The 12,566-nt window shown below is 36.2% G+C and overlaps 1 protein-coding gene across 5 annotated transcripts in view; it reads left to right on the top strand.

Annotated features, from left to right (window-relative positions):
* THNSL1 (threonine synthase-like 1) overlaps window positions 1-8,184 on the top strand; it is an 8,624-nt gene extending 440 nt beyond the window's left edge. Inside the window, exons 2-4 of one of the 5 annotated variants that reach the window (XM_005865860.2) lie at window positions 227-360; window positions 4,297-4,357; window positions 5,835-8,184. In XM_005865860.2, the coding sequence (XP_005865922.1) occupies window positions 5,888-8,119 (2,232 nt within the window). In that variant the 5' untranslated portion in view covers window positions 227-360; window positions 4,297-4,357; window positions 5,835-5,887 and the 3' untranslated portion in view covers window positions 8,120-8,184. Of the gene's footprint in view, window positions 1-226; window positions 376-760; window positions 850-4,296; window positions 4,358-5,834 lie in introns of those variants that run through there. The other 4 variants (XM_005865863.2, XM_005865865.2, XM_005865864.2 and 1 more) reach the window with 4 other exon arrangements.
* Window positions 8,185-12,566: the final 4,382 nt, after the last annotated feature.

Genomic DNA, 12,566 nt, shown 5'->3' with positions numbered 1-12,566 from the left:
CTCTCCCCGGGCCTGCGCCTCCCCGGTTCTCGGCTCTTCGCCCGGTCTCCCCCGTGATCGGCCCTCCTCTTCGGTCTTTCTCCACAAGTGTGGACTTGTTTTTTAAACGAGAGGAAGTATGCATATGGGCCCTGTAATTTTTGCCCCCTTTTTTTGGTGTCCTTTTTTGAAAATCGTCTTTGTGAGAAGCGGTTTTTGTCCATTCTCAACCCATTTGGTCTTCCAGAAACCAGCTTATACACGTGTGGCCGCTGGGAGAAACTCATTTTAAAGCTTTTGCCATCCCAGTCTCTAAAAGACATGTTGGCAGTGGATGTGGGAAGGAAGACAGCCTGACAGCGGCCACTCTGCCCGAAGAGAGTAAGATGCTCCAGAGTAAGATGCTCGGGGATGGAGAGCGCGCCAGCTTGGGCCGTCTCATTTTTTTGTTTGTTTTTTGCTTGGCATGCATATAGAAAAGTTTTGTTCTCTATACATGTTAAGATTTGAACGAAGGCCTCAGAGTGATAATACCATTAGCCCAATGGATAGTCACTGGCCCAAACTTACAAATTTTCTAATTAGAAGGGACACTTGGGATGGTTTGCCGGGGTCCTCAAACTTTTTAAACAGGGGGCCAGTTCACTGTCCCTCAGACCGTTGGAGGGCCGGACTATAGTTTTTAAAAAAAACTATGAACAAATTCCTATGCACACTGCACATATCTTATTTTGAAGTAAAAAAACAAAACGGGAACAAATACAATATTTGTATTTGCATGTGGCCCGCGGGCCGTAGTTTGAGGACCCTTGGATGGTAACCAGTTCCTTTAGGAGCCAGGAAGGGCAAAGAAAAGCGTTTCTTCAGTGAGTAAGTACCGACTGGCCTTAGCTAATCTTAACTTCCGGGAGTTCCTGAATACAGTATTTTCACTGTCAGTATACTTATTGCGCCTTTAAAATTACTAAACAGAGTTTAAGATCTCCTCACTATAGTATATTTAGTTTACAATCATGATGGAAGTTGTTAAATCATTTGGGAAGGAACTTTTTTTTTCTTAGATGCTTGCTCTGTAATTCTTGCTTTTTAAAAAAAATATATATTTTATTTATTTTTTACAGAGAGGAAGGGAGAGGGTTAGAGAGTTAGAAACATCGATCAGCTGCCTCCTGCACACCCCCTACTGGGGATGTGCCCGCAACCAAGGTACATGCCCTTGACCGGAATCGAACCTGGGACCCTTCAGTCCGCAGGCCGACGCTCTATCCACTGAGCCAAACCAGTTAGGGCTGCTTGTTTGTTTGTTTTTGAAAGTATGTTTACAAAGAATATATTTTTAATTTCTATATTTCCCTCAAAACGGCAGTACTGTTCAAGGAAATGCCCATGTCCAATATGTCCACAGGAAATTAGTGTTGGTATACCATCAGAGATCATGCACTTTTTCTGTAAAGGGCCGATTAATCAATATTTAGGCCTTTGCAGGTCAGATGGTTTCTGTTGCAACTACTCAACTCTACCATGGTAGTTCGTCAGCAGCCAAAGGCAATACTAAACAAAGGAACAAATGAAAGCAAAGTTGTGCTGCGAATTTGGCCTGTGGGTTGTAGTTGGCACAGACCCTTGTTATAAATGGTTTCACATAAAAAGTAGGTGTTTTTTGTTTTTTCCTAAAGATTATTTTAATCTACTTAGATGAATAAAATAGGTGTAGGTGGGAATACGAATATGATAATTGGGAGGAAAATAAACACTTTATAAAGACAAATATACTTTAAAATAATTTTCCAAGTTATAAAGTGGAAAAGTGGACTATAAAAAGTCTTGAATTAAATACTCAAGACCATTAAGAGGATATCTAGCAGCAAAAGGAAACAAATAGGAAATGCTTAGTCAGCCTTGATACTAAGATAAACGCAATGGTGAGTAGGGACCTTGTAAAATCCCTATGTTTACAGCATGGCATTGGATGTGCGCTCCTTTCACCCCCTCCACCTCACAATGTCTATGGAAGTGGGAGCTTGTTGAGAGGATTTTTGTTCAGAAGCAGCAGAGCTTTACCCCCACCCACCATTAGTTTATTTCCTAGTATATTTTCATTTGTTCTTATTACTTGGAAAATAATTCAATGCTATAAAATGCAGTAATTTTAAATAATTTTTAAAAACCTCAATATCTTTCTTCATAAGATAGTGGACTAGTTTTAGTCATCTGAGAAATTTAAATAGAGATTGCATTAATACAGGATGACAAGTTCATTGAACTATATAGCCAGTTCTCATCAGGAGGTAATTTTTGAAGTACTATGTCTTATTTTATTATGGAGGAGAATATAATAGCAAATATTTTAAATGGGTGAAAAATGTTGAATCCTTTTGACTAAGTAGGATTCTGACAGTTTCCCAGAGGAATTGAAAACTAGGTAATTTTATAATGGCCAAGAGATTTGGTCTTTAAATGTTTTTGCTTTCTGACTCCTATGTGATTGACTTTCATTTAATTTCAAATAGTTTTGTCCTTTGGCTAAGGAAAAATGTCCTATTCATGACCATTATATTAAAAAACATGCTAACATAAGTAAATGAAAAAAATGTCTAATAACATGGCTTTCAATCATAAAAGAATGATACACAGTTGATCCTCACTTTTCACAGGTTCCATATTTGTGGATTCTGGCTAAATTTTATTTATAACCCCAAATTAATACATGCAGCGCTTTTGTAGTCATTCTCAGACATGCACACAGTGGTGAAAAATTTGAGTTGTCTGATGTGCATGTTCCATGCGGGAGTCAAACAAGATGACCCTCTGCCTTCTTGCTTCAGCTCTCATACTGTAGACAAGTGTCCTTTTCATGTTCTATTTAGTGCCACATTTTTCACATTTTTGTGCTTCTCGTTGGTGATTTTGCTGTTTAAAATGACCCCCAAGCCCAGTGCTGATGTGCTGCCTAGTGTTCCCCAGGCAACAGTGCTATCAGTGCCTTACAGAGAAAATGTGTTAGATTAGCTTCATTCAGGCATGAGTTAAGAGTGCTGTTGGCTGTAAGTTCATTGGTAATGAATCAACTTAATGTTCAATAAGATGTCTTTAAACAGAAACACATATAAAACAAGGTTATGTATTGATCAGTTGGCAAAAAATGTTATGACCAAAGGCTCACAGGGACCTAATCCTGTATTTCTCAGAAGCAGTGGTTTAATATTCACTAATTCAGTATTCCTGGTGACTTTATAGAACACAAGTACCATGAATAACAAGAATTGACTGTATGACTTAAGTAAAAATTCTGTTTCTAGATAAAAGTTACATCCATCTTCTCTTGTCATCTGGATTGCTTGCAATGGATGTTGAAGTCCTAAAATTAGTTTGCAGCTAAATGTTACAAAAGCAAAATTAGTATGTAGCTTAAGAATTCATCTTCTTTATTTTGCTTTAAAAAGATAATATTTGTTACATGTTCTAACACTTAACAGCAATTTTTTTCTTTTTCTTTAATATTTTTTATTGATTTTTTACAGAGAGGAAAGGAGAGAGATAGAGAGTTAGAAACATCGATGAGAGAGAAACATCGATTCAGCTGCCTCCTGCACCCTCCATACGGGGATTGTGCCTGCAACCAAGGTACATGCCCTTGACCGGAATCGAACCTGGGACCCTTCAGTCTGCAGGCCGACGCTCTATCCACTGAGCCAAACCGGTTAGGGCTTAACTGCAATTTTTCTAGAGTCAGGAAGATTTTTATGATGAAATAATATTGATACAGAATTAATAAATTGAACTGTCATGATTCTTTTTTCCTTTTCTCTAATCCTCACCTGAGGATATGCCTTTTTTCTGTTGATCCTTAGAGAGAGGGGAGGGAGAAAGAACCATCATTGCCTCTTGTATGCACCTCCTTAGGTATGTGCCTGACTGGTAATTGAACCTGCTACCTTTTGGTTTATAGGACAACACTCCAACCAGCAGAGCCACCCAGCCAGGACCGTAATTTTCTATTTTATTTATTTATTTATTTATTTATTTATATACTTTTATTGATTTCAGAGAGGAAGGGAGAGGGAGAGAGATAGAAACATCATTGATGAGAAAGAACCATTGATTGGCTGCCTTCTGCACGCCCTCACTGGGGATCGAGCCCACAACCCCAGCATGTGCCCTTGACCGAAATCGAACTTGGGACCCTTCAGTCTGCAGGCCAATTATTTTTCTGCACTTTAAATATTTCAGTTGGGCATTGTAATAATAGAATAGTCTGTGTGGAATTTTGTGATACTGTATGCAGTTATGATTAACTTGAGATTTCTTCCATTATAGACTCCACTTTTTTGCAAAGATTGACTTTGTCTCAGCACCTACAAACTCTTCATCAAGATTGGTACGTGTGTATCATATGTTTACAAGTCACTGGGAGTTAAGCACAGCACATAGTACAAGTTGCAAAGCCAAATAAGGAAATGTATTCCTTCTCTTGACAGTTGCAATTTAACTTGTAAATTAAATTCAGTGTTAGTTTAAAATGACTTAAATGGTTAATTACAGAACAAAGTTTGAGTAGAATTGATAGCCAGAATAGTAAATGATTGAAAGTTTTCAGAACATATTTAAGCGTATCATCTAACATTTAATATGGCTTAGTTGCATTTTGGTTCTACTATGGAATGTGTGAAAAGCCCCACTGTGTAGTGGTCAAATTATCTTCGTCAATTTAAATGAATGTTGCAGACCCGCAACCAAGGTACATGCCCTTGACCGGAATCGAACCTGGGACCTTTCAGTCCGCAGGCCGACGCTCTATCCACTGAGCCAAACCGGTTCGGCCGTCAATTTAAATGAATGTTGCAGTAGTTATTAACTTGCATTTTACACGTGACTAAATTTTTGAGTTGTCTGACATACATTTGTGTTTAATGGTGAGTATATTTCTAAAAACAGGAATTTGACCAGTATCCAAAGCTGCTTTGGATTCCAGAATAATTTTTCCCTCTTGTCATTGATAACATTCTTGAGGTTTTTTTCCTATCACTCTGGAGTCTGGAATTTGAATTAAGTCTCTTCACTGATGATGTTTATGGGACAGAGACCAAAGTGATGGTCTCATGCAGATAAGGTTATAGATATGTGGCCTTTGACCTTGCTGCTGATCATCACTTTAACTGTTTGCACAATTTTATACCTTTCATTGTAGCTTATTTTAAAAGGTCTTCACTATGAAGACTATGTAAGAAAGATTCTTAATAGTATGCATAGAAAAGGCACATAGAAATAAAATATCATATCTGTGCCCTATAGTTTGGAAAATTATTTAAGCATTTTATAAGCAAATATTTTATTCTGGTTTCCTGTTGTGAGTACTGTATCTAAGAAATGTATGAGTAACATAATTGTCTATAAACATGTTCATATAACTAAAGAGAAATTAAATATAAAAATAATAATCTTTTTGTGAATTCTAAGCAACCAGCATTTCAACTTTAAATAACCCTTATCATATGGGTTATAAACCATAAAACAATTTTCATTACAGGAAAAAGAAATACTAATTTGATTTAGTATAGTTTTTCAAAAAGCACCTATGATAATGGCATTTTCTGAATAAAGTTTCTGTTGCTTAATTGCTACAAATTATTAAAGTTTTGATTATTCAGTGTCTTGAGACTTGAAAAGATTTTTAAAGATGTAATATGCAGTATATGGAAATTTGGATTCAAATACTTTTTTAAATATCCCATAAATTTGGAAGATTTTAAAATAGTTTATGTACTGTGGACATGGTTATATTCACTCCTGTGAGGATTTTAAGTCTGTTGAAATTAGTAACCAAATGTCCTTTTTTGTTTTTATGTTTTGAAAAGGATTAAAGCCAGTTTTTAGGTTGGCTTTGGCAAAAAAAAAAAGTGAAAAGAGAATGCTCCACTTTAACCGATGTCAACATCTGAAACAAATAACCCAGAAATGTTTTTCTTTTATACATGTTAAAACGGATAAACATGCACAGCTATATCTTTCAAGAACCTTTGCACTTGCAGAATTAAGGAAGTCATGTCACTCAACTCACTCTCTTGTTGGAGACAAAAATATTATCCTGATGGGACTGCCTGGAGCTGGGAAAACAACAGTAGGCAGAATAATAGGGCTGAAACTAGGTTGTTGTGTCATAGATGTGGATGATGATATCCTTGAAAAAACCTGGAATATGAGTGTGTCTGAAAAATTACAGGATGTTGGTAATGAACAATTTTTAGAAGAGGAAGGAAAAGCTGTGTTAAACTTCTCTACATCTGGAAGTGTGATTTCCCTTACTGGGTCTAACCCAATGCATGATACTAGCATGTGGCATCTGAAGAAAAATGGAATAATCGTATACCTGGATGTACCTCTAATAGATATAGTTAATCGTCTAAAATTAATGAAAATAGATAGGATTGTAGGTCAGAATTCTGGGACAGCTATGATAGACTTACTTAAATTTAGAAGACAGTATTATAAGAAGTGGTATGATACCCGTGTTTTTTGTGAAAGTGGGGCTTCCCCAGAGGAGGTAGCTGACAAAGTGCTTAATGAAGTTAAAAGATACCAAGATGTGGACTCAGAAACATTCATTTCAACAAGACACATTTGGCCTAAAGACAGTGAGCAGAAGGTTTCAACAAAATTCTTCAGTGAAGCTGTGATTGAGGGATTGGCTTCTGATGGTGGACTCTTTGTTCCTGAGAAGGAATTTCCAAAATTAAACTGTGGGGAGTGGAAAAGATTAGTAGGAGCAACCTACATAGAAAGAGCACAAATACTGTTGGAAAAGTGTATACATCCTGCTGACATACCTGCTGCCAAATTGGGAAAAATGATTGAAACTGCTTATGGGGAAAACTTTGTCTGCTCAAAAATTGCCCCTGTCAGGCATCTTTCAGGCAACCAGTTCATCCTGGAGTTGTTTTATGGACCAACAGGATCATTTAAAGATTTGTCTTTACAGCTTATGCCTCATCTTTTTGCACACTGTATTCCACCAAGTTGCAATTATATGATACTTGTAGCAACTTCAGGAGACACAGGGAGCGCTGTCTTAAATGGTTTTAGTAATCTTAATAAAAATGACAAGCAAAGAATAGCTGTGGCCACATTTTTTCCTGAGAATGGAATAAGTGATTTTCAAAAAGCACAGATAATTGGCAGTCAGGAAGAAAATGGATGGGCAATGGGTGTCAAGTCAGATTTTGATTTTTGCCAGACAGCTATAAAAAGGATTTTTAAAGATTCTGATTTTACTGGCTTTCTTACTGTGGAATATGGAACAATCTTAAGTTCAGCTAATTCCATAAACTGGGGCCGATTGCTTCCCCAAGTAGTTTATCATGCTTCTGCATATCTTGATCTTGTTAGTCAAGGCTTTATTTCCTTTGGAAGCCCAGTGGATGTCTGTATTCCCACAGGAAACTTCGGTAACATTTTAGCTGCAGTGTATGCCAAAATGATGGGAATCCCTATTCGAAAATTTATTTGTGCCTCTAATCAGAACCACGTTTTGACTGATTTTATAAAAACAGGACATTATGACCTAAGAGAAAGGAAATTAGCACAAACTTTTTCACCAGCAATAGATATTCTTAAATCTTCAAACCTGGAACGACATTTACACTTGCTGGCTAATAAAGATGGACAATTAATGACAAAATTATTTAATCAATTGGAACAGCAGCATCACTTTCAGATAGAAAAGAATCTAGTTGAGAAACTTCAGCAGGATTTTGTAGCCGACTGGTGCTCTGAGGGAGAGTGCCTCGCAGCTATTCACTCCACCTACAATAATTCCGGGTATATTTTGGATCCACACACTGCTATTGCAAAAGTGGTTGCAGATAGAATGCAAGACAAAACTTGCCCAGTGATTGTCACATCTACAGCTCATTACTCAAAGTTTGCACCTACTATCATGCAGGCCTTAAAGATTCAAGAAATCAACCAAACGTCGTCAAGTCGGCTTTATTTATTGAGTTCATACAATGCATTACCTCCACTACATGAGGCTTTATTAGAGAGAACAAAACAGCAAGAGAAGATGGAGTACCAGGTCTGTGCAGCTGATGTGAATGTCCTGAAGAGTCATGTGGAAAAACTAATACAAAATCAATTCATATAAGTTTTCTGAGTAAAATAATTTTTTTGTTAATAACCATGCAATAATAAATCACAAGAATTGATTTGGAGTACAATAGTCTTTTTATTTAGCTATGTCTATATTATTATCTTTTGGAATTTCAATAGCCTAACCTCTAGGACTGAACTTTGTACCTCTACATGCTCTTTGGATCCTTAATCTAGAAGTGACAAAAAGGTAGCATAGTGCATGGACCGTTGTGCTATTGTGCTGTACTCTTTACTCATGAGGGATGCATCAGTTTCCACTTCCTACCCCCACTTTTAGGTGGACCAAAATGCCTGGTATTTAATTTGGCAATTAAAATATTTAAACACAGTTGTTAATAACTACTACATTTGTAACCATTACTAGTTCTCTTCTGATGAGAAAGATAATTTGCCGCTCAAATGGCTAATTTGTATGGAGGAAGTAGGTTATCTGCTAAGATAGAGCCAGTGTTTTTAACTCTGCTCAGAATCCGTTTGGGCTACAAATAATTATGTGTATGTGACACCATCCAAATTAGATAAGTGTTCTGTTTTCCATTCTCCTTTGGATGTTTATAGTTAGAGTGACGTAGTTTGAAAATCAGAACACATGATTTAAATCCAGGATGTAATAATCAACGAAACTACTTCGAAGTGGATTCAGAAATAAAATGACTTACCTATTTCAAGAGAAATTTTTCCCAAAATTTAGTGTATTTGGATAGTTTTATTAGAAGTATGTTTATAGTTATAGGTACCAGTTTCCCTATATTATTTGGAGTCCATTCTTCTATACCTATTGTCTCCCTTTTCAATAAGCATTGCTTTTTTTGACAACTAAAACCACACACAATTGATGCACATATTTACTTTTTCTTTCTTTGTAGTAATACGTTTTAACCATACATTTGTGAATTTGCTGGATGTTTGATTTCTGAATTAAAGATGGTCACTGAAAGGAACTGTTAGTGTAAGGAACTGCTCTCAACCACAAGATGGCATTTCTAACATAATTTGTCTTTGCTGATGAACATTTTACCTCATTTTTTGGTAGAGCTAGCTCCATGAAAAAAACAACATAAAAATTGTAAGAAAAAGTAATAGCTTAATGAGCATGAATAATTTTTTTAAACATGCAAACCAATTATGTGTTAATCTTGGCTCTCTGTCTTAACTTCTAAAAAGGCAGATGTTTGTTGGAGCTGGGCAAAGGTGTGTGGAAATTAGGGACATCTGTAATACTGTCAACAATAAAACAAAGTTCTAAAACCAAAAACTGAAACCAGGAGTAGTTATAAGAAAATAATAGAGGTTTCAAAGTTTACTCTTAGTTATTTTATCATTTGCCTTTAAGGATATTTGTTTCAGTAGATGGCATATTTAGAAAATACATCCAGATGTTCACTATGTGTATGAGAATACATTTTTTCTGAAAGAGGGAGGGACAGTGTTTAATGAAAGATAATTTCTGCCCTCAGGAACTGTAGTTAAGGAGACAACATAAAAATTAAATCATGTACAACACAAAAGAGTTATTGCAAGACAGTCCATGAGTAAGTGAAACATGAGTGGTATAGTCAACTGTTGTAAGATTTAAGGAAAGGATTACCATGGGATAGTCAAAAAAGGTTTCAGAGGACATAGAAGATGTGGTGAGTCTTGAAGGATGGGAAGACTTTCTGGAAGAAAAGGTAGAGGGAATACATTGTAGGCAGAGACAAGGGAAATAGGTAAGGTAAAAATGTCCAAGAAAGAATCTGCATTTACCTGTGGTCAGTTAGTTCTCAGATACTTTCACTTTTTCTCAAAACCAACTTGATCCTTTCCTCTCAGCTAATGATCTTACCTCAAGAAGAGGAACAAGCCATCAGATATGAAATACCTTGGTTTCCCATCACCAAATGTATAAATCTGCTCACCTGTTTCTATCCGTTTCTACTCCACTTCGATTGAAATTAGGCAGAGTCCCACCTCCTTTCAAAGGTTGACCTCTTCAGGTGTGCCTTGGACTCTGTCCTTCAGAATACTTAAGTAACATCAGTTTTAACTTGTTACATCAGTTTTCTCCTTTCCCATTTTTTCAACTTCTCCTCTCTAATGTAAACTTTCTATGCCATTCAGCTCTCTTTTCCTACCTTGAAAAGCATAAGAGCAAAACAAAATCTAAACTTTCACATATTTTCCCTATTTTTTATTTATGTCCCAATCAAGGTCAAGCCTCTTCAAAAAGAATTGTCTACATACAGTTCTTTACTTTCTTTACTCCAATTTTCTCCAGAGTATGTACAAAGTATATATTTAAGGACTAGAGGCCCAGCGCACGATTGAAATCGTGCCAGGAGGCACCCTGCCTCCCGCCGAGCGAGGAGGCACCCCACGGGCTGCTGTGGGAGTCACACTGGACCCACGCTGCGGACGGCCAGGACCCGCACCTGACTCGTGCAGTGCCAGCAGCCACGGGAGTCAGGCCTGACTGGTGCCACAGGCAACCTGGACCCGTGCCTGACTTCCACCCCAGGCCTCCCTGGCCCCCCTGCCTGTGTCCACTCTGGGCCGCCGGAGCCACCGTACAGGCTCTGGCAGGGCCCCCTGTGTCCGGCTCAGTCTCTGCTTTGGGCCTCATCTGCATGCACAACCTCTTCCTATCTGGTCGTGACCCGTTATGGTTTCCTGGCCTAATTTGCATATTACCTCTTTATATGTATAGATGAATATTAATACCCACGTAGTTACTGCCTCTCTTTAAGAATAAAACATTACTCATAATTTTGATACCCACTATAGCTCCTCTTTGATACATTCACTTCCCTCCCCCAGAGGTACCACTATCCTAGATTTTCTGTTCATCATTCCCTTGTTTGTATTTGTAGTTTTACACTGCTTAGTTTTGCATCCTTTTAAGTGTTACATAAATGGAGTCATACTATATGTATGCTTCCATCACCTTTTGCTGAAAAACTTTAAAATTCATCCATCCAGATGAATGAAGCCACAGTTCATGAATTTTTATTACTATATAATATTCTATTGTATGAGTAGCACAATCTATCCATTTAACAGTTAATGGACATTTAGATTGTCTGATTTTTATCTGTTCTTGTATCCAATAGGCATACTGTTTTTTTAAAATTTGTCTTGAAGGCTAATGAATATGGACTTCCAAACATTTGTCATTCTAATGACATGTAAGAATGGATTTCATAACTTATTATTAAAATAAAAATTTATGGTTTATGAAATGAAAATGATCAATTTTTAGGCTATGGTTATAATTTCTAGCTTTTACTACCTTTTAAATTATTTTTAAATGTTACAAATATAGTGAATTTGTAAGATTTTTAAGAAGAAATTAGATTTTTAAATTATTAATGAAAATTGTAATATATGTTTCCATCAAAATAAAGTTTTGAAATAGGTAAATTGTTTCATATGAGGTTTTTATAGCAATTCACTTTCAAAAATAGTTGGAGCAAATACTGTTAAAAGCCATGAAATCCTTTATAAAAATTTTATAATTCAGACTATTTAATGGTAGTGAAAAAGAGCTGTTTTCATGTGAACCTCAATCCATAGAAACATAAATAATAGTTTTTGTCTCAATCAAGGAACATGAATAGAACCTACAAAATAACTATTTGTGTGAGCCCATCTGTGTACTCCACAACCATAAAATTGTTAGTTTTAACTCTTTGAAACTTTGAAAACAAATAGCCTCCTTCAAAATCGAAGTTAGAATAAGCTCCTCTGATTAAAAAAAACAATAACACAAAGTCAAGAAAGTTGCCAGTGTCTTGGGAAAGGTACCTGTCAAAAACAAGAAATCAAATTGTATAATGTATAGCAATACTCTGATCAATTGGCAATATTTTTACTGAAGCCCTACATACAAAATTTGAGTTTGTTTCCTAGAGAAGGTTGCATTGCTCAAGTTAGCTATTTTTCTTTTTAAGCTCTCGTCTGAGTTCTTGTGACTTCCTTCATCTAACTGGCAATAACAATTGTCTAGAGATGTCACTGCACTGAAATTATGCAGATGTGGCATTACTTTTTCAGTTATCATTATAGACTTCAATAAGATGCTTTAGTGGCTATAAAATGCAGAATTACTAATACGGGTTAAATTATGTAAATATTAGGGGAAATTATAATTTTAAATTACATAATTAATAATGAATTGTTTTAAATAATTCCTCATATTTGTTAAGTCCTAAAAGTAGTCAATTTAATACCTTCTAATAAATTTAATGGTATCCTTGTGAGAGTATTTTTTATTTGAGAGAGAATCATTGACTTGTTCCACTTATTTATGCATTCATTGATTGTTTTCTGTATGTGCCCTGACTGGGATAAAACTCATAACCTTGGTGTACCAGGATGATGCTCTAACTAAATGAGCTACCTAGCCATGGCTTTGTGAGTGTTTTTTTCTTATTACTGTTCATATGAGTTTGACTAATCTA

Source organism: Myotis brandtii, unplaced genomic scaffold (assembly GCF_000412655.1).
Source record: "Myotis brandtii unplaced genomic scaffold, ASM41265v1 scaffold215, whole genome shotgun sequence".
Lineage (NCBI taxonomy): Eukaryota > Metazoa > Chordata > Mammalia > Chiroptera > Vespertilionidae > Myotis > Myotis brandtii.
The sequence above is the reverse complement of the archived record's forward strand: the minus strand, read 5'-3'. Positions and strand labels throughout refer to the sequence as shown.